Source organism: Zalophus californianus, chromosome 16 (assembly GCF_009762305.2).
Source record: "Zalophus californianus isolate mZalCal1 chromosome 16, mZalCal1.pri.v2, whole genome shotgun sequence".
Classification (NCBI taxonomy): Eukaryota; Metazoa; Chordata; class Mammalia; order Carnivora; family Otariidae; genus Zalophus; species Zalophus californianus.
In genome coordinates, this window is record NC_045610.1 from 35404643 (window position 1) to 35431187 (window position 26545).

The window sequence follows — 26545 nt, forward strand, 5'->3', positions numbered from 1 at the left end:
TTGGGCATTTGTGCCTTCATACTCGCTTTATCACAAGAATGGAAGTCGTCTTCCATACACTCATAAACATCCTGGGCAGAAACAGGCTGCCAAAAAAAAAATGTGATTAACCTTTAACAAATGGCCCTGCAGCACAGGCCGACCTGATACATAGAGGAGAACCAGATCAAAGGAGCCATCTCCGCACCTACCACAGACCGTTTAGGGAAGAAAGACACACCATCACCTCCAACCAGTCCCATCAGAGTAGAAAGGTCAAGGATGTGAGAGAGTCAGAGACCAAAAAACTCTGTAAGGTAACAAAGAAGAGAGCCATTCCAAATAGAAGGCCTTATGCCAGATGGACTCTGACCTGTAGAAAATGAACGCTCTGTTGGTTTGCTTGGGACCAAATTTAATTTATCACCTCAAGATGTGTTTACCAGCCCAGGACTGGCGGGGGAGGGGGTGCAGACCCCGGGCTGCTCTTTGTTCCCACTTTCAGCTTTGGCCAGACGGAGGAAGAGGAATGGCTCAGAGGCCTCGCTGGTTATGGGGACCTGTCTGGAACATTGTAAAGGAGCAAGGAAATGAAGCACCATGCCTGTCTCAGCCCCTAGGGGAACAGGCTTGGAGGTCTGAGGGATGACATAAACGTGAAGGTGTTCACGGCAGCCTTCCCAGGAGGCATCGGGTCAAATTTCAGGGCCTTTCTCGCCTTTTTACAGTATCTGCACAGCAGAGCAGGAACTCCCCAGTGAATTTTGGCTGTGAAGATGACATTTCTAGCCAAAAGCTCTCAAGTCTGAAGTTTTCAGATAATTCCAGCCATGTGGATATGTATAAAGTCTACCTCCACCCCTCCCCTTGCCTCCCCCAAAGGTCCTAACACCCAAACCTTGTGAACAGGCAGAGAAAGGCTACATTGGGGCATACATATTGTTGACCATGTAGCTTTATTTCATCAGTGCCCCGTTTTTAATGGATTCAGGCCAGCACCCCAGAGTACAGGACTCCGTTCCTGAGGACGGCCTGACCCGGCAGTCAGCTGTTTCAGGAGGAAAAAGCTTTACTTTAAAAAAAAATACTTCACAGTAGAAAATATGAAAAATCTAGAGTAGAGAGGTCATTCCATGAGATGATTGAAAACAGCACAGTGTGGAAATAACACTAGGTTGGGAATCAGGAGACCCGGGCACCAGTCTGGGCTCTGCCTTAAACCAGCTGTGACCTCAGGCACGTCAGTCACCTCTCGGGCCTGCTTCCTCATATAAAGCATTTAGCACAATTATTCCGGGAGGCACCTGACAGGGCATAACGCCCAACAAACGCCCCCGGCATCTGCCATCAAGTCCATCCTGCAGACGTACATGGTGTCTTTTTCTTTCCCAATGAAAACCAGGAAAGGCCAGGAGGAAGTCCCAGGAATCTATTCTAGGCAAGTCCGGCGTCTCTGGCCATCCCGTAGAAGATGCCCCTGGCTGCAATGAGGTTGGCCGGAGAATCAAATTCAGCTACCGTCCCTTTATCCAGGACAAGGACCCTAGCCAAAGAGAAGAAGTGGTCAGGGCTCCATCAGCCTCGACCTGGCCTTTGAGTCCACCCCTCCCCTTCCGGGGACCGCTCTGGTCCTGTGGTGACATGGCAAGCCTCCTGCTTCAGGTGACCCACCCAACACAGCCCTAAGCCACACGTGCGTGCGTGCTTACAAGGCTGCCTATTTTAGCCGTTCCCTTTGCTCTCCTGGCAGATGAGGCAGTTTCTGGGATCAAACACAAGGTTGCTATTCATCTCTGCTAGTCGGGGCCCCGAGAACCTTCCCTAATGAGCCCTTCCCTCGCCAGGGTCGCAGGACCGTGCCCAGGGAGCCATGGGCCTGTGCGCTGGGCCCTGTGCGCTTCCATCTGCTTTGTGCCAACTCACAAAGGCACACGGCAGGAAACCAGGCTGCGCTGAGGCCTGACACTGGAATCTGGGACTTTCGCTGTAAGTCTGGTTGCTGCTGATGGGTGGATCTACACACACACACACGCACGCACGCACGCACGCGCGCCTGGGCTGGGGCGGAGCAGCCTGGCTTCCAGGGGGAGGCAGGAGCGGAAAGGGCTCTCCTGAGCCCTGGGGAGATGCCCTTCGATGGGACCACGTGGCCATACTCTGTTTCCTTACCTACAGGGCTCCTGGAAACGTGTCCTGGGGAGGAGTGTGTCTGTGCACATCTTTGCCTAGCCAGTGCCCGAACTGGAGCCCAGGAGACTGCCCCTTCTCCTTTCAGTGGTTTCTCACTGTTCTTAGGGTAAGGACGGACTGCTTTACCACTGTCCTCGAAGCACAACATAGTGGGGCCTGTCCCTCTCTCCTTCTCATCTTGGTTCTACTGCCCCTTTCACCCTGTGCACTCCAGCCTCTTGTGCCCTCCTACCTCAGGGCCTTTGCATGTGTTGCATCCATTGCCTAAAATGTGTGTCCGTACCCCATCTCCTCACTCACTCCCCAACTCCTACTCATCCTTTAGGGCCTAGCTGATACTTTCTCTTCTTAGGGGAGATAGTGTCCTGGCTGCCCTGTGTGGATTGGCTTCGCCAGTCGACACACATGGACCCCTGCTTCCTCCCTCCAGTCTCTGATTACACGTTCAATACATGATTATCTGATTCATTTCCACTGGTCCCACTAGAATGAATGAACTCCCAACCTCCAAGGCTGGTTTGAGCCTTCTACTCTCAAGGCTGCTGTGAATACCATTTTCAGTTAGGCCTGGGAATAGATCCTCTCAGCCCATCCTGACCCTTGTCTGGACCCCGGGCCTAGCACCTCCTGTCCACCCGCTCTTCTCTCAGTGGGGTGCTGGATGGGAGTGGGGGAGAGATGGAACAGACAGATGGTGGCATCGGGCACTCTCAGCTTGGTTCTCAAGCCCCTGGGGGCCAGGTGGGGTCGCTTCTGAGACAGGGCCAAGGTCTGCCCCATCGTCCCGTCTGTCCGTGGTGTCCTCCCCATGCCCCCCTGATGTGGGTGTTTATGTTGTGAATGAAGGCCTGTTGATGAGCTCCCCCCACACTCCTTCAACAGAGATTGGCTGCAGCTTCCTCCCCCTCATCCCTCTGAGCTTCTACGTCTCTGAGGGGGCCAGTCTGCCAGGCCAGCGCCGGGTCACTTCCATGAGGCTTCTGACCCCCCCAGCCCCTCACCCTGTCCTCCAGCACCTCACCTTAACACTGGACACAATGAGGGAATAGGTCCCAGGTTTTCCTTTTGGCTGAGTGGCTGCCTCCCTAGGGAAGGCGTAAGATCTCGAGGGCAAGGCCCCTTCCCTAATCCTTAGAGGGTTACAGAAAGGGGCTGGGGAGGAAACACTTCCCAGGCTCACCTGCACTTGAAACGCTTCATTTTATAGACTTGTTACAACAACCCCAAGAGAGAGGTTTGGCCCACGGGCCAAGGTCACAGGGCCGCCAGTGGCTGCGGGGGCTGGGACTCAGCCCTCTGCTCTCTCATCACAGAGCATCTGCTCCTCACGGTGCTGTCAGGGCCCGGCCCCCCACGGGAGGGACCCGAGCATCACGCACTTCTCTCAGCGGCTTCCTCGTCTGTACGCCCGGCTCAGACTGCGGGAGCGAGGTACGAAGGGCTGGCCTCTAAACTCCGGGGCCCCGGGACTGAGCATGTTCACGAAGGACCCAGCTCCACCTCCTAGCATTCACAGAAGGCTGGAGGAAGGTGGCCTGGGCACAATTCGCAATGCCTAGGGAGCCCCAGTGTGCCCCTTCCCTGCACGCTGGTAACCTGAAAGTGTCCCCTGTCTCAGAAAACGTCGCTGGGCCCCCCGAATGCAGATGACTCCCTTAACTTGGGAATCCCTTCCCCTCCCCGGGCCCTAGACAATCCCATGAGCTCTCCTGTGTCCAGATCACCTTAATCTGCCTTCCCAGTGGCCTAGGTGACCACACCAGGTTCCCCCTGGCTGGGTTCCGGTGCCCCACCTGGTGTAGTCCATGATGGTGTTGAGCCGGTGGGCGATGGTCAGCACCGTGCAGCTCTCAAACTCAGTGCGGATGATGGCCTGGATGAAGTTGTCAGTCTCCAGGTCGATGGCTGCCGTGGCCTCGTCTAAAACCAGGATTCGGCTCTTGCGGAGCAGGGCTCGGGCCAGGCACACGAGCTGGCGCTGGCCCACGCTGGGAACGGGGAAGGCAGGCATCTTGAGCCCAGCACCCCCACCTGTCCCCACCCCGCCCAGGCCTCGATCCCTGAACTGCTTCTGTCTCTATTCCTTCCCAGTGGCCCAGGACTGGCTTTCTGTCTAACTGCTCCCATTTCTGCCTCAGCCCAGTCCTCCCAGAACATGGAGTCATCGAGATCTGGACCCCACAGGGATGATGAGGGGCCTGGGGTAGAGGCAGTGTTCAACAACATTGTGAAATCCAGTCTGTCTCTGGCACCCTCAGCCTCCTCTTTCTGTGCCTTTTTCCCCTGTCCTCGGCTCCTCAGCTAGTTCCATGATGTTTCTCTGCTTTACTCCATCAGTCATTTACACTCTAGAAAGAACACACTTAAATGGCACTTCCTGGATATAAGCACGCGTTATGCCATCTTGCTGAGTTTAATATCACACAATTCAGACAGGCATCTCCCAGCCCCATGGGAGGAATGCAGGCCAGGGCTCTGCTGTGGGAACAGGAAGGGGCAGGGCAAGGGAGGTCATGGGGACTCCTGTGTCTGGTCACTGGGGAGGTGGAGGAGAGGTTGGGCCGCATACCTTCAACCTCTTGCCTTGGAAGCCAGAGCCAGTGAACAAAGCAAGGCTGTGTTCCCAACTACAGAGGCTGTTGTACCCCCACACCCAAGGACAAATACCTCAGCCTTTCCCAAAGGGGTGAGTCACCACAGCCCAAGTGAAGGCCAGGCTCTCTCCCTGGCCCATTCCCGCAGCTAATGAAGGTTTTGGCAGCAGAGTGAGCTTCCAGCCAGAACTCAGGGCTGATTTATGGTAGGACTGGCACAGGATGCAGTTTATGCTTATTAAAGTGGCTACAAGCTCAGTGAAGGAGGAGGGGAACCGACCCGGATCAGAGCCTGGCATATATGGAGATAGAGGAAATGCTCTAGAAGAGGTGCAGATAGCAAGCAGGGGTAGGAAAATGGAGAAAAATCAGCTATGGAGTGTAGGGTCTGGAAGCTTGTGCTTGTCCACCAGCCACCCCAACATGGCTGTGTAAGTGAAATCCAGCTGAAGGGCATACTCAGTCTCCCAGGACTGCCTGGCAGTTGGGGCGGGTGTGTGGCGGCGTCCCACCCAAGGTTGTGATACAGTGAGGAAGGGTTTGGGGCAAAACCCCCTGCTCCCCTGAGCCCTTGCCCCTCCCTTTGCTAGCTGAGTGGCTTTGGACAATAATTTTATACTTTGGAGCTTCGTTTCTGGCCCACAGGACCACAGCAAAGATTAAACAAGATAGTGGATGCCAAAGTGCTTTGAACACTATTAAGTGCTGAGCAAATGTAAAGGTTTTGTTTTTGTTTCTGAGGTCTGGAGAGAGTCCATGGGTGTGGACTGAGCAGAATAATACAAATACGAATAAGAATAAGAATAGCTAAATATCACAGGAGTGTGTTCAGGCTAAGTGCTTTCTATTTCATCACAATGACCTAAAGACTGTTCTGTCCAAACGACAACCACTGGCCATATGTGGCTATTGAACACTTGAAATACAGCTAGTCTAAATTGGGAGGTACCGTAAATGTGAAAATACACATGGGAGCTCAAGCTTAGTATGAAAAAAAACGCAAAATATCCCTAATAATTTTTATATCAATTACTTGTAGAAATGATAATATTTTAGATATATTGGGATAAATAAAATACACTATTTAAGTTTACTTCACCTGTTTCTTTTTCTTTTTTTAATGTGGCTACTGGAAAAAACTTCAATTACATATATGTGGCTCACGTTGTATTTTTAGTGGGCAGCATGGTGCAAAGAGGTATGGGACTGTTATTGTCCCCATTTTAAAGTGAAGAAAGAGGTAGAACAGAGAGATCAAGCAACTTGCCCCAAGTCACACAGCTAACACACGTAGGGGAATCTCAAGCCTTTGGACTTAGTAAGAAGCGACTTCTGGCCCTCCCTGTTGAACAGCCCAGTGGCTGGGGATGTAACACTGGGGCTGTAAGAAAGCAAAGAAGGCCTTGGAGAGCTTACTTTGCTCACTCCTAAGCTACAGATGAGATTGCAGAGCCATTTTGGGAAATATCTCTGATGTCCCTAACGCAGCACAGATTTCCTCTTACCTGATCCACAGGCACAGTACAGACCCCCTACCCCCACCCCAGGCCAAGCACAGCGCTGACAACCTCACAGGATAGGACTAAATAGGGCTTTGGAAGCTCCTGGACCTGACTCAAATCCCAGGCATGCCTTCCCCCAGCTAGATGACTTTGGCTCTGCCTCAGTTTCTTCCTCTGCCAAGTGGGGCCATCACCGCGTCTGGGGCTTGTGTGAGGAGTCAGTGAAATAGTGCACCGCGCCTGGCACACAGCATATGTTCAAAACGAATCGACGCTCCCTAAGCACACCCAGGCTAGGATGGGAGTGGGGAGGGCCAGAGGGGGCTGGCCTGGACTCTGTGCATCTGATGCTAGATCCTCTAGCTCCTCAGGGTGCGGTTCCTGACCCACCGAATCCCAGCGGTTACCTGAGATTCTCCCCTCCCTCAGAGCACTGGAAGTCCAGGCCTGCCGGCTGTGAGCTCACGAAGGTGTGCAGGTGGGATAGCTCCAAGGCCCGCCATATGTCTTCCTCCGAGTAACGCCCAAAGGGGTCCAGGTTCATACGCAGGGACGCAGAGAACAGGATGGGGTCCTGGGGACACGACAAGGCCTCGGAGGAGGGCAGCTCAGGCCCCAAGAGGAGCCATGGGCCCCCCAGGGCCAGGGGAAAAGCAGGGGATTAGGTGGCAGCACTCCCATTCTGTCCCCGGCCCTCCAGGAGGGAGGCCACCGCCAGATACATGCCTGTGGGGAAGTGATAAACCTCAGCTTTGCCAATCACGAAGTCCTCCACCAAAGCAGAAAGCAGAGCGGCTAATCTGACTCCAAAGGGTCCAGTCAGCAGGAAAAAAAAAAAAAAAAAAAACTCCAGAGAAGCCAGAAAGAGTGATAGGTAATTCCGAGCTGTGCAACAGGGAGACCACGGCAGAGCCTCTCAGGGGGTGGGGTGCTTGAAGGGTCCCGAAATCCAGGTCTCAAGTGGTGGCCCTGGAGGTCGGAGCGCAGAGGCTGACTGGGCCAGGACACGTCGGACCCTTTCGGATCCATGACAGATGGCCGCTCTGTGGCTCTGCGCCTGCTGTGGTCAGGGGTTCCAGGCCTGGACCCCAAGCTCCAGAGCAGGGTTGGTCAGCGTGGCCAGCCCACGTCAGGCTCGTACCTGCGGGATGATGGTCAGCTGGGAACGCAGGTCATGGAGGCCGATGTCTGCCACATTGACGCCGTCAATGCGGATTTCACCCTCCGCCGCCTCCAGGATGCGGAACAGGCAGAGGGTCATGGACGATTTGCCGGCCCCCGTGCGGCCCACGATCCCCACCTGGAGGGAGGAAGGAGGGCCGTGAGGGGGTGGGGAGGAGTCGGCGTGGGCAGCGCCAGGGCTTGCACCTGCTCGCCCCCGGCTGCTGGCCACGGTCCACGCGCACCCCCAGCCCACGCACACCTTCTCGCCACCGCGCACGCGCAGACTCAGGTTCCTCAGCACCAGCTCCAGGCCCGGACGGTAGCGCGCGGAGTAATTCCGGAACTCCACCTCGCCCTGCAGGGGCCAGCCCGCCGGAGGGCGGCTGCCCTCCACCACCCAAGGGGCCTGGTCGGGAGGGGAAGATGGGCCTGCGTCAGGGTGGCACCTCTTCCCCAGCCTGGCCCTCTCCCAGCTTTCAGTCTGCCTCTCTCTTGAGGCCCCCTCCATCCTCACCCTCATCATCAGGGTCCCTGGGGGAGAGCCCCTGATGTCCCCTGTGGCCCAACCCTGTGGTTCAGTGAATCCTTTCTGTCTCTGCCTTTATTCCCTACAGAGCTCCGAAACCTTCCCATCCTGCCCTCTCCCACTCTCTCCTCGGAGCTTGAGCTGCCCTTCCCTGCCTGCCCTAGCCCCCTCTTTCACCGTTCATTGACCGGCTACTCTGTGACAGGTACTGGGATCACAGTGGTGAACAAGACAAGGTCTTTGCCTCCCTGTGAGGCTTACATTTAGTATGGCGGGGGTGGGGGTGCATACCATCAACAAATAAGCAAATCTATGTAATACAAGAAAGTGATGAGTGCTGAGAAATGCTTGGTGTTGTAGAAGTACAGGGTGGTCAGGGAAAGCTTCCTGGAGGAGGCGATATTTAAAGAAAGACCCTTAGGAGGTGAGGCAACAAGCCAAGTAAATATCTGGGGAATGGGCATGCCAGGCGGAGGGAACAGAAACTGGAAATGCCTGCCCAGATGTGTTTGGAGCACGATGACAAAGGGGAGAAGTAGGAGACAGATAATGGGTAGCCCCATCATGAAGGGCTTTGCCGGCCATTTTAAGGACTACGGGTTTTTTACTCTAAGATGCAGAGCCATCAGAGCAATGACGTGATTTGATGTGTTTTTAAAGGGTCCCTCTGGCTGCTATGAGGGAGAAGGGAGCGGGGGTGATGGAAAACAGGGAAGCTAGTGAGGAGGTTCTTAAAATAAGGGCATAAGATGATGGTGGCTTTGAGACAGGACCAGCCACCATTTGGGAGGCCCGGTGCAAAATGGAAATGTGGGGTCTCTTGTTCAATAATTATGAAGAAGGTCCAAGTGGTGACAGCAGAACATTAAACCAAATGTAAGGCCCTTCTAAGTGTGGGGACCTATGTGACCATGCGGATTGTGTGAAGCCGGCCCTGCTTTGAGACAGGGGAAGCCAGACTGCCACCAGTCAAAAAGCAAAGCAGCCAGTATAGACCATTCTCTCGAGGAGGTGTCACACGACGGGCAGCAGGATTGGGGGCAGAACTTCTCAGGCTATGGCGACAGGATCTGGTGTCTGGATGGGGGAAATGGGAATGCTAGATGCGAAGAGGGCGAATTTGAAGATCCAGACAGTGGGGGTGAGGGGGGTGATAGGAGATGCCCAGAGAAGGCAGGGGGAGGTAAAGGGGGGGGCCAGACTGGGAGGAACAGGGAGGCCAGGGACTCAATGTAGACTGACAGAGGGAGAGCCCAGGTCACAGAAGCCAGGAGGGAGGGCCTTCCAAGAAGAAGGCAGGGGTCATTCTGTCTGAATGTCGCTGAGAGGCTGAATTAGATGAGAACAGAAATGTGTCCCCTGGGTTTGGAACTGGGCAGGTCATCGGAGGAGTGACAGGGCCAGAAACCAGACCGTGGGAGGCAGATGTGATAAAGGGTGATAGGGAAGTGGGGAGAGCATGTGGGTTTTAAAACAGGCTTCATGACAAAGAAGAGCAGAGAAATGTAGGGGGAAGAGCGGTTGGTTTGTGTGTCTAGAATGGAAGCTACGAGAGCTTATGTTTGCCGGTGGATGGGAATCATCCAACACAGGGAGCAGGCTGTAGGAGTGGGAGGGTGTAATTAGGGAGGAGAAGTCTGAAGAGGTGGATTTTGATTGGAGGAGAGACACTTCCTGCTAAAAGAGGAAGGAAGAAGGTGAACGGGCCACAAGCACGATGGAAAGTCTGGAGGCAGGAAGGTTGAGGGAGTTTATATCTCATACCCTGTTTTCTCACTGGCAAGTCATGCAAGGTCCATGGCTGAGCCAAGGGGAGGAGATGGGGGGGGTCGGAGGAAAGACGGTTCAAAACAGATCTTTCTGGAAGTGGGAACACATGATTCTTGGGGAAGCAAAATGGGAATACGCAGCAGTGGTGTGTGGTCATAAACGTGAAGTAAAATTAGTGATTCTTCTCCAGCAGTGTCTTAGCTGCTGAATGCTAGCATGTAGAAGGCAGACAGAGGGGCTCGACTGGGGAGGGGTTTTGTAGGTGAGGACCGCTGAGAGAAGGCAGGGCAAGGGAGGCGGGAGCACTGGCACCAGTGGGGCACGGAATCCAGGCTAGGTGAGCTAGTGGGCAGAGGGGCAAAGGTAGGTCACGGGACTGGGGGTCCCAACGAGGACAAAGTTCTGGAAGACAGAGGGTTTGGGGCATGTGAGCTGGGAGGGCTGGGAAGGGTGGTCTAAAAGCTTGGCTTGAGATCTCAGAGATGGTGCAGTTTCTGGGCTTGAAGAGGTCTGGGCTGTGACTAGGAGAAGAAGTAAGTGGACAAAAGTCTGCACCCCCCTCCCCGTAGGGAACACTCCCTTTCCCCAACAAAGGGCACACTACCCCACTGCTGTTCCTTCAACCAGGCTGATCTCTGGCTGGAATTCTCACCCTCCAGCTGATCACCCCAGCTGAATGACTCTCCCCTGTCTGCCTTGTCTGGGGCGTCACCCCAGAGTTCTTGTCTTGTAGTGCAGAGCACTCGTCTTACCTCACCCACCACATCAGAGTCTGCGTGAGGATAGACCCTGCCTTGCTCAACTCTGGACCCTCTATACCTGCTGGCACAGACCTCTGGCTGACGCTCAATAAGGCCATGAGTGGATGAATGAATGAATGAATGAAGAGCCCCCCAAGTGAAGAGCTGGCCTTGGAATGTAGGGATGATGGGTCACCAAGCACCCTTCCCCAGCTCTTCCAGAATCACCCTGCCCCAGGCTCATCCCAGTACCCACCTCGGTCTCTGTCTTGGAGTACTCCTTGACTCTCTCCACGGCCACAATGTTAGACTCCAAGTCTGACATCATTCGGACCATCCAATTCAGAGTCAATGTTATCTGGCCAAAGGGACTAGGTCATGGATACGGTGATCTCCGCTCCCCCCACAATAGCTGTGGGAGGAGTTCTGATTCCCTGATGAGACTCCTTGCCTCTACAAAGCAGGAGGACCCCGCCAAACCCATAGGTGTGCCACTTGGGGCTCTAATCACAACTGTATCTCAAGCAGTGACCTTGCAGACTTGACCCCGGGCCACCTGGCCCCCATATCTCTCAAATTTTACTATATTATGAAAGACTTCTTAGGGAATCTTGTTAAAATGTGGTTTCTGATTTAGTAGGTCTGTGGTGGGACTTGAGATTCTGCATTTTTTTTTTTAAGATTTTATTTGTCAGAGAGCGAGAGACCGCGAGCCTAAGCAGGGGGAGTGGAAGGCAGAGGGAGAAGCAGGCTCCCTGCTGAGCAAGGAGCCTCAGATGCTTAATCGACTGAGCCACTCAGGCGTCCCTGAGATTCTGCGTTTTTATTTTATTTTTTTTTTTAAGATTTTATTTATTTATTTGACAGAGAGATACACAGAGTCAGAGAGCACATGCAGGGGGAGCGGCAGAGGGAGAGGGAGAAGCAGGCTCTGCACCAAGCAGGGAGCCGACGCAGGGCTCGATCCCAGGATCCTGGGACCATGACTGGAGCCAAAGGCAGACGCTCAACCATCTGAGCCACCCAGGCACCTGAGATTCTGCATTTTTAACAAGCTTCTAGGTGATGCTGATGCAACCCATCCCTGGACCACACTGTGTACCAAGGGGTCCTGATAGACATGCAGAACGCTGAGCCCCATCCTAGCCCTGCTGTATCAGAAACCACATTTTCACAAGATCTCCAGTTGATTCAGTAACAGGAAAGTTTGAGAAGACTCCTTTGTCTAGATTGTCCTTTGTTTACCAAAGCATTCAAGGCTTGAGCCCTCTGTGGCATTGAAAATGCGATCTGAGTCACAAAAACGCCATGTGTAGTTATTTAAGCCTTTGACAATACAGGCTGATATCGGGGTGACCGGCCTGCCCTCCAGCCCAGGCTCCAATCACCTTCTCTGTGTACTTTCTCTGCTGGCCTGTGAAATGAGGTGTATTCCAGCCCTACACTTCCCTGTCCCAGGACCACTGTCAGAGTTGACCTTCTATATCCTGCACACAGGCAGGACGAGTTCTGTTTATCTTTTGGGGCCAAGCGCCAAGATAATTTCTCCAACACCAAAACCCAAGGTAGAGACTCTCCTCTGGATTCTTACCACATTTTGGTCCTTCCTCCACAAAGACCTGTTCACCCTGCATTATAATCCCGTTGGTGGGACTGTCTTCTCTGTGCTCGACTGTGAGCTCACAGTCCTGGTAAGCAGAACCTGTGGCTGGTCCCCAACTGGGCAGAGCAAACGCTCAGGAGAGGCTTGTGACACCTGTGTGTCTCTGCCCCAGTTGCGGCCCTGTCCTGGGGGCCCAGACCCCTGTGTACCTGTAGGGCGTAGGACACAGAAAGGCCCACCAGCCCCGGACTCAGGCTGTTTCTGCCAATCACAGCAAAGAGTGCAGCAAAGAACACAACACAGTTGCCCACGAAATCCACTTGGACCCCCAGCCACCTGTGGAGACAAGACAAGGAGGAGGTGGGGCAGGTGCAGGAAGGAGGCAATTCCCTATATAGGGGGAGAGAGGAAGTGGGACCCCGAACTTCAGGGTCTCTCCTGCAGAGATCCTGGTAGGAACTCCCGGAGGGGCAGGGGGTGAAGAAGGAGGCTTCTGACCTGTTGGAGGCAATGTAGGCGTAACAGCTCCTCTGGTTGGTGTCCACCTTAGCATCACTGATGGCCTTGAAGTCCTGGCTGCGGCCGTAGGCCCGAATGACGCTGGAGCCAGTCACCATCTCCGAAAAGTGGGAGTAAATGGGCGAGCGGCTGATGGATTCTAGCCTCTTCAGTTGCCGTGATGTCGCCACATAGAAGCGCTGGCAGAGGATGGAGAAAGAGCTTGAGGTCAGCACCGTGGGACCCCTAACTCAGTCCTGCATTCCCTTTGAACCTATCCGGGCCTCCTCCCAGCCAGCCCCACTCCACCATAAGACTCTGCTTCCTTTCTCTACCTGATGTGGCTCCATGAACTCATCCCACCCTTTCCCCCTGGTCAGCTCTGCTGGGTCTTCCAGGCCACTTCCTCCATGAAGCCTTTCCTGATTCCCTCTCAGCTCCTGATCCCCTCACCCCCTGGAGGGGCCTGGATTACAGTACTCACTTTGCTAGGCCTCCTAAATCAGTGACTATGCCTTTCTCCTCTGAGGTGCCCCAGCAATGTTCTTATACAGTCAGAATACCACAAAATTTGCAAAAATAAGATAATTTTGCATTCTTGTTCTTAAAGAGCCTCTCCCCCACCTCACCCCCAGTTTTCTAAACTTCAGCGCCACAAAAACACAGTCCTGCCTCCAGCTTCCATCCTCTAGCCCATGGGCCCCAAGAGGGCCGGGGCCGTACCAGATGGGTATCTGAGAGTCCCCTGTCCCTGCACAGAGCACAGCCCAGATCACCTGAGCTCTCAGCCACTTTGTGGATTACCTTCCGCAACTGATTAAACTCCTGGCCGGACAGGGGCTCAGCAACACAAGTACCCTTTACCATTAGCTGTATCTGAATGTTACCAAGTCATCTATGTTAAAAACATGTATGCACATGTATGTTTAGATATGTGTAAAGGAAGGGAAGGATAATGTCTCGCACTGTTAACAATATTTTATTTAAAAGTAGGCAGCAAGGGGTGCCTGGGTGGCTCAGTCGATTAAGCATCTGCCTTCAGCTCAGGTCATGATCCCAGGGTCCTGGGATCCAGCCCTGCATCAGGCTCCCTGCTCAGTGGGGAGCCTGCTTCTCCCTCTCCCTCTGCCACTCCCCCTGCTTGTGCTCTCTGGCTCTCTCTCTCTCTCTCTGTCAAATAAATAAATTAATTAAATTTAAAAAAATAGGCGGCAAGAAGGAGTTCCAAGGTCAGCCACAATTTACAAGGATTTCATTTTATCCTAGCAACAACCCACCAAGTAGATTCAATGATTATATTTTACAGGTGGGGAAAATGAGTTTCAAAGACGTGAAGTAACTGACTACTGTCCCTAACCAAATCCAGCGGCGAACTGCGGTCTGACCTCCCTAGGTCCCAACCCAGGTCGACTGTTCACGGGAGAGCCCCGCCCACAGGGAGCCCCGCCCACACAAGCCCCTCGCCTACAGCGAGCCACGCCCACGCCAGCCCCCCGCCCACACGAGAGCCACGCCCACACCAGGGCCTCACCTACAGAGAGCGCCGCCCACACCAGACCCCGCCCACACCACTGCCGGCCGACCTGCATCAAGACATAGAAGACCGCCAGGGGCAGGGCGACCACAGTGAAGAGCGGCGTGCTGGCCACGATGACCACGAGGGTGGCGAGGGAGCTGTAGAAGGAATTCATCAGCATGAGGATAGTGGGGGCCAGAACCTCATCGATGACGTAGACGTCTTTGGAGAAGCGGTTGAGGATACGGCCTGAGGGCGTCGTGTCGAAGAAGGACTGTGGCGAGTGCATCTTGTTGTGCAGCAGCGCCTGGTGAAGCAAGCGTGCAGCATGGACACTGCCCACCGCCTGCGTGATGGCTGCCAGCATCACCAGGAAACCTGTTGGAGGAGGCAGAAGGGTGTTCATTCACGGCGGGGTGGGGGCATGCAGGGCTCAGGGCGGACAGGTTAGGAGATAGGGGATGGCCGCGGTGGCTAGGAGGTTCAGAGACAGAGCGCCGCTGGGATGAGCTCAAGATGCCCAGAGGCAGGTGGACTCCTAGGGTGGCTTCGGGAGGCACTGGGGCAGGGCAATGGCTGTGATGATGGAGGAAAACTCAGAGGCAAGGGCATGGTTTCGGGGATCCAGCGGCCCAGATGTGAGGAAAATACCTTCCAGCGATCTCTGCCGCTCACCTTGCAGAATTCCCAAGGCAGCGTAGACACCCAGCCTCATGGAGGTGTTATTCTGCCGGCTGTCCACCATAGCCTCATTGGTCCAGGCACTGAGCCACACGTTGGCCCCAGTGGCAGCCGCGGTTTGACTCGGGTATAGGACACAGATGGCTACTGTGGTATAGAGCCCCATGGCCTTGGCATAATCCCAGAACACACTCAGCTTCACCTGCATGCCACGGCGGTCAAGGACAGAGGACTCTCGTGAGCCCTGGGAATGCTGGGGGGCCTGCCCACCCTCTCCAGCCTTCCTTGTCCATCCTACTCACAGTGCCCATCTCCGCCTTCTCCTCCTGGATCAGCGCCCCCCTTGCCTTCGCCTCTGCCGCCTGCACTACCTTCTCTGCTGAGCCCAGGTGTCTCCGGGACACAGGCCGGCCCTGGCCCTCGCCTTCCGAGGACATGACGCTGAGCTGTCTGTGGAGGCAGCTGGTCAGGCCCAGCGAGGTAGTCTCCAACAAACCCACAGGACAGAGCCCCAGGGGGTTCAGGCTGTAGCTGGAGGCCCAGGCTGTGAACGGCAGGGAGATTGCCCACCCATGCCCCCACCTGGCAGGGCTTAGGGAGGCGCCGAGAGCTCTCAGAAGCTCACCTCATAAACTGCTTCTGGACCTCATACATGACTGGCTCGTTATCCGTCAGGTCTGTGTGATTGCTCAGTGTGTCTTCAGTCAGCAGCACCTCATCCTCTGTGTCCTCCAAGGCTGCAGCAGGGTGGGAGAAAGGAGAAAGGGTAGGCTAGCTCGCCCTGCAAGCCGCTGGTGTTCCCCAGTCCCCACACCCGGGAAGACGCCCCAGTGGACACGCAGGAGAGAACATGAGAGGCATGAAAGAACAGCAAGAACAAGAACAAAAATAAATGACCAGTTTTTTGCTGGGGGAAAAAAAGGGGGCAGCAAGAAAGACTTAGGTTAGACAAGGAGAAAAACTTCCCATCAGGGACTATGGAGAAGGTCTCAAATATAAGGGTCAGGAGCTTGGGCTCTGGAGGCACACTGGCTGAGCTCAAATGCCACTTCCTCACTGCATGACTTTAGGCGGGCATGTAAAATGGGGATAATAATAGTACCCACTTCATGGTGTCATTGTCATTGCGAGGATTAAAGGAAAGAATATGTGTCAAGTGCTTAGCAAGGGGCGCAGCACTTGGTACATATTCAACACACGACAGCCGTATATGCAACAGTGGGCCAGAGAACTCAGAAAAAGGTCTGTGAGCCAGAGTTTGGGGTTGGGGAGCCAGGACTGGACAACAAGGGGGATCTTAGGGGCCCAGAGACTTCAAAACACTCCCTGAGGACATGGAATTTTCCACTTGTTCACTGCCATCTCTCAGTGCCGAGAGCAGTGCTACGACATAGTAATTACTCAATCTTTGCTGATGACTAAATGACCTTTCCAAGCACTGGCATATTTACCAAATGACTTATCTGTGAAACAGTCTTGCCGTACAGACTGGGCCTGGGCCCTTACGCCCTTTGGATACACGGGAAGAGTGGGGCTCTGAGGCCTGAGCTGCCGATAAGTTCCCACATTTAGGGAAGAGGAGGGAGCAGCACTTGATGACGAGTTCCTCGGAACCTCCCTTATATGACCCTGGGCCCATCCAGAGACACTCAGAGACCCCCAAGACAGGGGAGATTCTGGGAGGGCATGGGGATGTGGAGGGTCAGCGACGGTGGATACCGGTCCTGTTGTCCTCCTTCAGGCTCTCCTTGTCCTCATCGCGACCACAGTTGCAGAGGAAGTTGGCAAAGGAGTCACTGTGCTGCAGCAGGGCTGGGTAGGAGCCCACCTCAGACACCTGCCCATCAGCCAGCACTATGATGAAGTCCACCTGGGGCAGGAAGCTGATGCTGTGTGTCACCAACACCCGTGTCTGGGGAGAAGACAGCCGGCTACCATTTCCACCATCCTTGGCACATACCCCTGGCACGGGTACAGGGCCATGGAGTGAGTGTGAGGTGCCCATATCCATGGAGCGTGGACAAACACGTCAGTGACTCACCCCATGCTCACCGCCACTGGCTCAGTGTCTCTGGGGTGGGTCCCCCCTGCCACCCAACCGATATTCCTTCTTCTCAGGCCTCCTACTCCTCCAGGTCTCCTCCGAACCCCTTGGCCTCCCACCAGCTCTCTCCTAGGGTCCTAGGTCTCACCTTAGCCCCCTCCCCCAACCTCCTGGAGGCCTCACCTTGCCTGCCAGCACACCTTCTGGCCCGATGACTCGATCAAAGATATGCTTGGCCACATGAGAGTCCACGGCTGACAGTGGGTCATCCAGCAAAAAGAGGTCAGCTTCACTGTAAACAGCGCGGGCCAGACTGACCCGCTGCCGTTGGCCCCCAGACAGGTTAATGCCCTGGATGGAGGAGAGAGGTGGGAGGTGCATATTGGGTAGAAGGGAGTCAGACCGGCACCAGGGGACAAGGGCCCTGTCACCGTCATTCAACAAAGCAGACCTCAAAATTCTCCCTTGATATGCCTGGGCTTGTCCCTGTGAAGCGCTGAGGCCACAGAGCAAGAGGTGGTGGCTCTCAAGAGTCCACGTGGGGCAGGTGAGGACATCCTGCCCCCTTTGCTCCACTACCCTTCCCAACTGGTTTCCCTGCCTGCTGCCTTTATGCTCTGAAAGCCTGGAAATCCCCAGGGAATCCTTAATAGACCTTTTTTTTTAATTTTTTTATTGTTATGTTAATCACCATATATTACATCATTAGTTTTTGGTGCAGTGTTCCATGATTCATTGTTTGTTCATAACACCCAGTGCTCCATGCAGAACGTGCCCTCCTCAATACCCATCACCAGGCTAACCCATCCCCCTACCCTCCTCCCCTCTAGAACCCTCAGTTTGTTTTTCAGAGTCCATCATCTCTCATGGTTCGTCTCCCCCTCTGACATACTCCCCTTTTCTTCCTCTCCTGTTATCTTCTTCTTTTTCTTTTTTCTTAAAATATGTTGCGTTATTTGTTTCAGAAGTACAGATCTGTGATTCAACAGTCTTGCACAATTCACAGCGCTCACCGTAGCACATACCCTCCCCAATGTCTATCACCCAGCCACCCCATCCCTCCCACCTTAATAGACCTTTTAATCTCCCACCGCCCATCCAGTTTGCAGATGACTTTCATAACACTGGTCCCATTTGATCCTCATAACACTGGTACCATGGGATTTAGCAATTCCATATCTGGGTATATGCTCAAAAGAAATGAAAGTAGAGTCCCTTCAGGGAGGTATCATCGGCCCCACTTTCTAGGTGAAGACATTAAAGCCCAAGTTGTTAGTGGCTTTGTCCAAGGTCCTGAACTATTCAGGGCAGAAGCAAGAATGGAAACCCAGCACCAATTCCCAAAATCGACTCTGAGATTGTTCAGGAGCCAGAAGAGAGGTAAGATCTCTCCCTAAACCCATCATGGGGAAACTAAGGCACCTAGCAGCAGGGCTGGGTCTAGAAAGCAGACCCCAGAGTTGTACCCTGCTTTCCTACCTGCAGCTTTCCTCATTCCCTCTGGAACAGGGCCCAGCTTTTTCAGGTACCCCGAGCAACTGAGCCTGGGGTGGGGTGGGGTGGGGTAGCAAGTGTGGGATGGGAGTGGAGCTGCTGGGAAAAACCAGGGGGTGGATGTGCAGCTGTAGTGACCGAGGCACATGAGCATGTCTGCATTCAACCAAACAGTCCTGAGTGCCCACTATGTGCTCAGCATAGTACTGTGTTCATATCGAGACACATTCTACAAAATAGCTGGCCTGTACTCTTCAAAAGTGTCAAGGTCCTGATAGACAAAGCCTAAAGAATTATCCAGATTGACAGAGAATAAAGAAATGTGACAAGTAACTCCAACTCAGAATCCTGGATTGGATCCTCGCCCAGAAAAGAAAAGAGTGAAAAAAGACATTTACTGGAACAAACGATGACATGTGAATACAAACAGCGAATTAAATAATAATAGTGTATCGATGTTAAGTTTCCTGATTTTGATTATTTGACTATAGTTACATTAGAGAATGCCTGTTTTGAGGGACTATGCCCCAAAGTCATTAGTATAAAAAAAAAAACCCAAAGACTTAAAACTATAAAACTCTTAGAAGAAAACACATGGGAAAAGTTTTCATTGGATTTGGCAATGATTTTTTTCGATATGACATTAAATGGACAGGCAACAAAAGTAAAAAATGATATACCGGATCACGTCACAATTGAAAGCTTTCTTTTTAAAAGATTTTATTTTTAGGTAATCTCTACACCCAATGTGGGGCTCGAACTCACAACCCTGAGATCAAGAGTCACGTGCTCTTCCGACTGAGCCAGCCAGGTGCCCCAAATTTGAAAACTTTTGTGCGTCAGAGGACACTATCAACAGAGTGAAAAGGCAACCTTCAGAATAGGAGAAAATATTTGCAACTCGTATACTTGAATAAGGGGTTAATATCCAGTATATATAAGGAACTCCTACAAGTCAACAACAAAAAACAAAAACAGCTGGATTAAAAATGAGCAAAGGGCTTGAATAGATATTTCTCCAAAGAAAATACACAAATAGCCAACAAACCCAAGAAAAGACGCTCAGCATCATTCCTAGTTAGGGAAATGCAGACCAAACCCTCAATGAAATATCACCTCACACACATTAGAATGGTTGCTATCAAAATCCAAAACCAACCCCCTGCCCCGAGAAAAGAACTGTGTTGGCGAGGATGTGTAGACGGTGGAAGCCTTGTGCACTGTCGGTGGGAATTTAAAATGGTGCAGCCATTATGGAAAACAGCATGGCATCGCCTCAAAAAAAAAAATAGAATTACCATGGGATTTAGTAATTCCATTTCTGGGTATATGCTCAAGAGGAATGAAAGTAGAGTCTCCAAGAGATATTTGCACACCCATGTTCATAGCAGTATTATCCACAATAGCTAACATGTTGGAAGCAACCTAAGTGTCCACTGACAGGTGAGTGGATAAACAAAATGTGATCTATACACATAATAAAATATTATTCAACTTTAAAAAGGAAAGAAATTCTGACACATGCTGGAACATGGATGAACCTTGAAGATATGATACTAAGTGAAATAAACCAGTCACAAAACAACCCAGATACTGTCTGATGCCATTTATATGAAGTACCTGGAGTAGGTCAACTTCCTAGGGAAAAGAAGGAGAATGGCAGTTGCCAGGGCCCTTAGGGGGAGCAGGGGGGTAATGGGGAGTTGTTTAATGGGTACAAGGTTTCAGTTTTGCAAGATGAAAAGAGTTCTGGAGATTGATTACACAACAGTGTGAATACACTTAACACTACTGACCTGTACAATTACAAATGGTTAAGATGGTAAATTTTATGGCATCTGTGTTTGGCAACAATTACAAATAAATTAATTTAAAAACAAAAACTTTCACTGATGCCCCATGGTTCTCAGGGCAAAGGCAAAACCTTAACCAAGGTCTTTAAGGCTCTGCCTTGTCCTGTACCCACCTCTTCCTAACCTCCAGTTACACCAAATTGCACCAGAATGCCCGTCCACTCACTGTTCCTTGGCTCACGCCTTCCAAGCCTTTCCATCGCTGTTGGTAAAAGCCTGTAAGGCCCTACATGACCAGGCTGCCTAAACACCTCACTGGCCTCATTGACTCCTCCTCACCCCTGCTCACTCCACTCTGGCCGCACTGGCCTCCTTGCTGGTCCTGACTGCTTCAACACATTCCTGTCTCAGGGCCTTTGCACTTACTGCTCGCTCTGCCTCAAATGTCCCCAGATAGGGACCACTTCCTCACTTTGTTCAGGTCTCCGATTCTCAGTGAGGCTTTCCCAAGGCACCTTAACAATACAGCCTTGCACATATTCCTCTACTTCCCTGTTTCATTCTTTCCCCTTAACATTTATCTAATCTACTATATATGTCACATATTTATCTTGTTTATCATCTCTTTCCCCCACTAGAATGTAAGTGATATGAAGGCAGAGAGTTTAGTCTGGTGTATTTGCTGCTGTTTATAAGATTGTCTGGCATATAGTAGGCATGTAATAAAATCTGATAATGAATGAATGAATGATGAGCTCTCTTTCCTCAGCAGTTAAGATTCAGCTGAAAAGTGATGCCTTTCCTTATGCAGCCCTGCCTTCATCGCCCTCCTTGCCCCCTTGTCCCGGCTTCCAGCTGGCCCCAGGGCATTCTACACCCCCTACCTGTTCATAAGTCGGCCTCCCCCAGTCATAGATCTATTTGACCAGTGCCGAGCGCAGAGCTGAGTGATTCACATGAATGTGGGAAGGGAGGGAAGGAGGGAGGGAGGGAGGGAGGGGGGAGGGAGGAGGGAGGAAGGAAGGAAGAAGGAAGGAAGGAAGGAATAAGAAAGAAAGGGGCGCATCTATAGACCTCGGCTGGGCCGAGGTGGGCAGCTGTATGTGCTGACCCCCTAGAGGATGGGAGGGGGCCCTGTACCTTCTCTCCAATCTCTGTCTGGTCCCCGCCAGGGAGCATCTCCAGGTCGGCTAGCATGGCACAGGCTTCCAGAGCCCGTTGGTACCGCGTGGGGTCCAGGGCTCGGCCAAACAGTACGTTTTCCTGAAGTGTGCAGTTCTGGATCCATGCCTGCTGGGGCACATAGGCCACGGAGCCCTGGCCAGAGGAGAAGTTACCTCGGGGTCCACCCAGGGCCTGGCCGAACAGCCCTTCCCTGGAGTTCTGCCCTCTCTCACCTTCACACACACCGTGCCTTCCAGTTTCTCCATCTCTCCCAGCAGGGCAGACACCAGCGAGGACTTCCCACAGCCCACGGGCCCCACCACGGCCACCAGTGCCCCTTTTGGCACCTGGATGTCTAGGCTGAGGGCAAGGAGGCCAGGAGCCCAGTCAGAGGTGGGGATTGGGATTTTGGTCCCCCAATCTTCCACCTAGAGAGCCAAGCCCTCCTCCCTTTCAGACACTACCCGGACAAGCGGAGGCTCTCCCTGCTTTCCAGGCCAAAGATGGGGGCTGCGGGTGTGGGGGGGTGATAGGGTTCTGCTACCGATCCGAACTTTGGCCCACTTCAGGCAGCTGAGAAGGGACAGGAGAAACTGGTACCTGTGCAGGGTCGGGGGCAGGTTCTGGGCCCAGGTGAAGGTGCCATTGTGTATGGTGACAGCGTAGCCTGGGAGGACCAAGGTGTACAGGGTCAGGGTCAGGGGGTGCAGGGCAAGGTGGGGAGGATTCCTGGGGGGAGGGGCCCAAGGGAGAAGGCAGGGAAGCTTGGGGTGGGGGAGGGGCGGGGAGCCCTGGGGCAGAGGCAGGGAGCCCTAGGAAAGGAAGAAAGCGGGGGAGGCTTGGGGGAGGGAGGAAGTAGACTGCAGGAAAAGCCCGGAAGAGGGAGAAGGTGGCACTGGCGGGAAAAGAGGAAAAAGAAAAGGCAGTCACAAGAGACGAGTCAGAAGCTTAGAACAGAAGATTTTCTAGAGCAGGGGCCGGGGCAAGGGCGGCCCAGGTAGAGGGTGTCTGGACCTGGGGTGATGGTCTTTCTTTCCACACACTGGGGGTCAAGTTCATCTTGGTTCAGGAAATGCTGGATCCGTTTCAGAGACACACTGGTCTGCAGGAAAGTGAGTCAGCCCTGAAAGCTGTGCTCCTCCCCTCCTCTCCCCACTTCCTACAGCCTCCCCCACTCCTCCCTGACTTCCTGGGAGAGGCAGGGCATCCTAAGGGCCCAGATGGGGTGCTGGGGCCCCTCCCATGACTGAGTCTTCTCTGGTTCCCACGGCCAAAGTTAGGGTCTAGGTTGGTAGGAGGAGGTTGTCTTCAGAGCTCAGGTTTCTGGGGACCTCACCTGTCCCCCTCTGACTCCAAATGACCTCTGATTCTAATGGCCTCGTGCCAAATACCTACCCCCTCAATTCCAGGCACCCTCTTTGATTATCCCCTGACCCCAACAACCTGCCAGAACTCCAGCAGAACGCCCAGTTCTACCCAAGCTTACCTGGATCAGGTTGCTGATTAACTGGGGCAGCATGTTGAGGGGAATCTTTAAAATATTGAACAGGGACACGGACACAAAGGCCTTCTCAGCATCTAGCACGTTGTTTTGGTCCACAGACACATACACCCCAAGGGTGGTCAGGGTCACCTGGGGAGGGGGTGGAGGGTGGGTGTCAGAATGGAGTCTGTTGGGCCCAGAGGGCTGGGCTTGGCCAGGCGGGAGGCAGAAGACCAGCCCTGAGGTGGAGAGCCTCACCAGGAAGGGGGTGCAGACCCAGGTGAAGGTGGAGATGGCTTGGAGGTAGGCAGACTTGCGCAGCAGCTGGAGCTCGTCCTCCCGGATGCCCTCCACCTTCTCCGAGAAACTGGGCTCCCAGGCATACAGCTTTAGCACCTTGATGCCAGCCAGGATCTCGCTCATCAGCTTGATGCGTGAGTCCTTGAACTTCATTTGCTCTACCTGTGGAAAGAGTGGCAGTGGGGTGCCCTGCTCCCCTTCCCAGACCTCTACCCACAGGGGCTCCCCCCTTCCATACACTCACAATGCACTGCAGCAACTCAGAAGGCTCCCGTGCCTCCTCCCGCCTCCTCCCACCTCCTGCAGGGCCGGTGCTGCCCCTCAGCCCCGGGTGCCCCTTCTCCTCTGCGCACGGAGTCCAGCTCCAACCTCCGTGCCTCCATCACCGACCCTCCCAGGCTGCATCCTCTGTCACCTTTCCTGGGTTTCTAAGCCATGTTGTTCTTTCCTATCATTCCCGTGGAGATCCCCGTGCATGCCTGACTCCACCATGAGACCGGGAGCCTGCTGAGGGTGCAGATCCCTTACTTGTCTCTGTTTCCCCAGACCCTCACCCAGGGCACAGCACACCAAATTGATGATCCATTCAACCCGATTTAGTGAATGCCTACCATGTGCCCGGCCACTATTAGACAGGCAGCACATAATGATGAAGAACTCAAGCAAGGCCCCAGCCATCATGAAGCTGACAGTCTGAGGGGGGAGGCAGATAGGAAGCAGTTATCTGAATAAATGCTTAGTAAATCCATGTGTGTATTCTTTTTTTTTTTTTAAGATTTATTTATTTGAGAGAGAGAGAGCTCGGGGGGGCGGTGGGGAAGGACAGAGGGAGAGGGAGAGAGAGAATCTTTAGCAGACTCCCTGCTGAGTGAGCAAAGAGCCCGATGATGCAGGGCTCCATCCCATGACCCGGAGACCATGACCTGAGCCGAAATCAAGAGTCAGATGCTTAACCAAGTGAGCCACGCATATTCTGAAGGGAAACAACAGGATTCTGTGAGAGAGTAATGGGGTGGGGACTGGGAAATCAGAGATTATGCTGGGGAAGGAAGGGGAGGAGTGAGCAAGCAAGGAAGGGCTGAGGTGCGTTCCAGGGAACAGTGTGTGGGGTGGCCCAGAGATACACATAGCTTGGCGTTTTGGAGAGAAGAAAGAAGGCCAGAGTGGCTGCCACTTGGCCATACTCCAGGGGTTGAGGGCTGGCGGGGGAGCAGGGGCCTGGTGGATGGTCACAGGGAGTTTGTCATTTATTCTACACACAGTGGGAAGCTACTGAAGACTCCGATAAATATTTGCAAATAAAGGTCTGGATGACTGGCTCTTCACACTGGGCACAGTGTGGTGGGAGGAGGCTCTCATGAGACCAGAAGCCCCAGGTTTGAGTCCCCACTGGGCCTGACTCTGGACTGTCTTCATCTCTTTGGGCTTTGGTTGCTCAGCTGCAAAGTGAGAATGTTGCTAAAACCCTCTCAGGGATGTTGTGAGGATAGAGTGAGCTAAGGCTTGTGGAAGCGGCTTACAGCCATCCTTACTCAGTAAGCAAGGCAACTGAAGGGCCCAAGGTTAATGAACGGCCTTCCCCCGCCCCCCGCCCCGCCCTCCAGGCAGGCGACCAGGTGCTCCAGGCAGGATCAGCAAACCCATGAGAGCCCTTACCTGGAAAGCACGCATCTTCATGGCCACAGCTCCATTGAGTGGGATCAGCAAGACCATGAGAGCCACCCCAGCCAAGATGGAGGGACCCAGGTTCTGAGGAGGCATGGGTGGGTTGATAAGACAGGTAACTAAAATATGTGCACAGAATCCCACAGACAGACAGAAGCCTATTGCTCAGAAACACGGAGTTGGGAAGGAAGCAAAAGATGGTAGTCAGCCAAACGGATAGCGAAAAGCAGGCATACAGAGAAAGCCCAAATGCTGAGAACACGGCCAGAAGCTGCCAGCCAACAGATAATGACAACAGACAGGGACAAACGGGCAAACATAGAAGGGTGTCCAGACACACAGGAAGGCCAATACAGACCGACTGACAATGACAGCCAGACTCGCACCCACCCTGCCTCCAAGTCCCTCTTTCCTCCCCTGGCATCTGAGAAGGCTAACCACAGAGGCTGGAAAGACTCAGTTGCAGACACCAGCATCCTCGCAGTCCTGTCCTTGACCCAAATATCTAGGGAAGCTCTTGTGTCCATTATGCAGCCCTCTGTTGACCCCAGATTTGCCCTCTCTTGTCCTTTCTCAGCAGGGTCAAAGTCAGAGGAAGGGGGCAGAGGCCAGAGCTCAAGAGTCACCTGCCAGAGGAAGTAGATGGCCAGGATGATCTGCAGGGGTGCGGACCACAGCAGGTGGAGGAAGGGAGCAAGGTCCATGAAGCGCTGGGCGTCCACAGACATGAGGTTGATAATTTCTCCCACAGACGACTCCCGCTTGGCTGAATTGGTGATAACCAGAGCCTGCAGGTGGACAGCAGGGTGATGCACTGGACCCGCGAGCCTCTCCAACGCTCCCCCCGAGCTGGCCTCTAGAGCCCCCCGCTGCCCTGTTCCAGCTGACCTTCCTATAGATGACACCTATGATCGCCATCCGAAGTTTCACCCCCATCACAAAGATGAGGTGGAAATACTGCTGTAAGATCACAGTCTGCATCATGGAGCACACGAACATCAGCCCGGCCACCAGGAAGCCCCACCAGGTGGGGGCCATGGGGTTGGAGATAAACCTGATCAGGATGCTGCAAGGAAGGGAGAGAGGCATGAGGGTGGGGAGGCTCCCCCAGGCTGCTCCCTCTACGACCGCTCTCCCCTTCCGCCTTCAGCCTCCACTCTGAGCTGCCTCCGAAACCTTCCAGGCGGGGGCTGCTGGCCCCCCACACCCCCACCCAGACCCCACCCCCCACAGCCAGACTCAGCCCAGTGCTGCCTCAAGACCACGACCCTCCAACTTTCCTCCCTTCTGTCCTGCCCTCTTTCCCTACCCTCCATGGCCCCACTGCCCGCCCCCATTGCTCTCACTGCCAGCCTACCTGCCTGCCTTTCTTGCCTCTTGGACCACACGGTGGGAAGAAATGCCACATGTCCACAGATTAGACTTTCCTGCATCTTCTCCTTGGCTGCTGAGGGCCCTAGAGCCTACCACGTGACCCCACAGACTCTCCCCGCCTCAAATCCAAAATCCACCCTCTCCAACATCAGTGGCCCCCAGGGCCGCCTGGTGACCTTCCCCAGGGTCCTAACCCACCTCTTGTGCCCCAGCTCCCTTCACCTCTGTTCTCGTGCCTTCCTACTGCCCCCACTCCCCACCCTGCTCGGTAGCTGCCCACTTATGTCTTGCCACTGAGCCACCCACTGAGAACTCCCTGCCAACCACAGCCTTCCCTCCAAGCCCTTGCTCTCTTTCTCCTCTGCCTCAGGAGAGCAGGTGTCCCTCTGGCTTTCCAAGCCCGGTCTGTCCTGCTGAGCCTTGACCCCCATCCACCTGCTCAGGAACATGCTCCATCATTGCCCC

General features: G+C 53.7%; 1 protein-coding gene across 8 annotated transcripts in view; it reads right to left on the minus strand.

The window, feature by feature from the left end:
- Positions 1-784: 784 nt before the first annotated feature.
- ABCC3 (ATP binding cassette subfamily C member 3) overlaps positions 785-26545 on the minus strand; it is a 43987-nt gene continuing 18226 nt past the window's right edge. Inside the window, exons 9-31 of one of the 8 annotated variants that reach the window (XM_027625248.2) lie at positions 25595-25772; positions 25333-25494; positions 24698-24790; positions 23000-23203; positions 22745-22891; positions 22273-22360; positions 21859-21925; positions 21492-21618; positions 21235-21411; positions 16991-17158; positions 16483-16675; positions 15389-15500; positions 15066-15213; positions 14758-14965; positions 14150-14460; positions 12567-12766; positions 12278-12404; positions 10722-10823; positions 7689-7835; positions 7407-7565; positions 6673-6839; positions 3963-4157; positions 787-1522 (exon numbers count right to left, since the gene is read on the minus strand). In XM_027625248.2, coding sequence (XP_027481049.2) covers positions 1414-1522; positions 3963-4157; positions 6673-6839; positions 7407-7565; positions 7689-7835; positions 10722-10823; positions 12278-12404; positions 12567-12766; positions 14150-14460; positions 14758-14965; positions 15066-15213; positions 15389-15500; positions 16483-16675; positions 16991-17158; positions 21235-21411; positions 21492-21618; positions 21859-21925; positions 22273-22360; positions 22745-22891; positions 23000-23203; positions 24698-24790; positions 25333-25494; positions 25595-25772 — 3589 coding nt within the window. In that variant the 3' untranslated portion in view covers positions 787-1413. Of the gene's footprint in view, positions 1523-3357; positions 3673-3962; positions 4158-6672; positions 6992-7406; positions 7566-7688; positions 7836-10721; positions 10824-12277; positions 12405-12566; positions 12767-14149; positions 14461-14757; positions 14966-15065; positions 15214-15388; positions 15501-16482; positions 16726-16990; positions 17159-21234; positions 21412-21491; positions 21619-21858; positions 21926-22272; positions 22361-22744; positions 22892-22999; positions 23204-24697; positions 24791-25332; positions 25495-25594; positions 25773-26545 lie in introns of those variants that run through there. The other 7 variants (XM_027625251.2, XM_027625253.2, XM_027625250.2 and 4 more) reach the window with 7 other exon arrangements.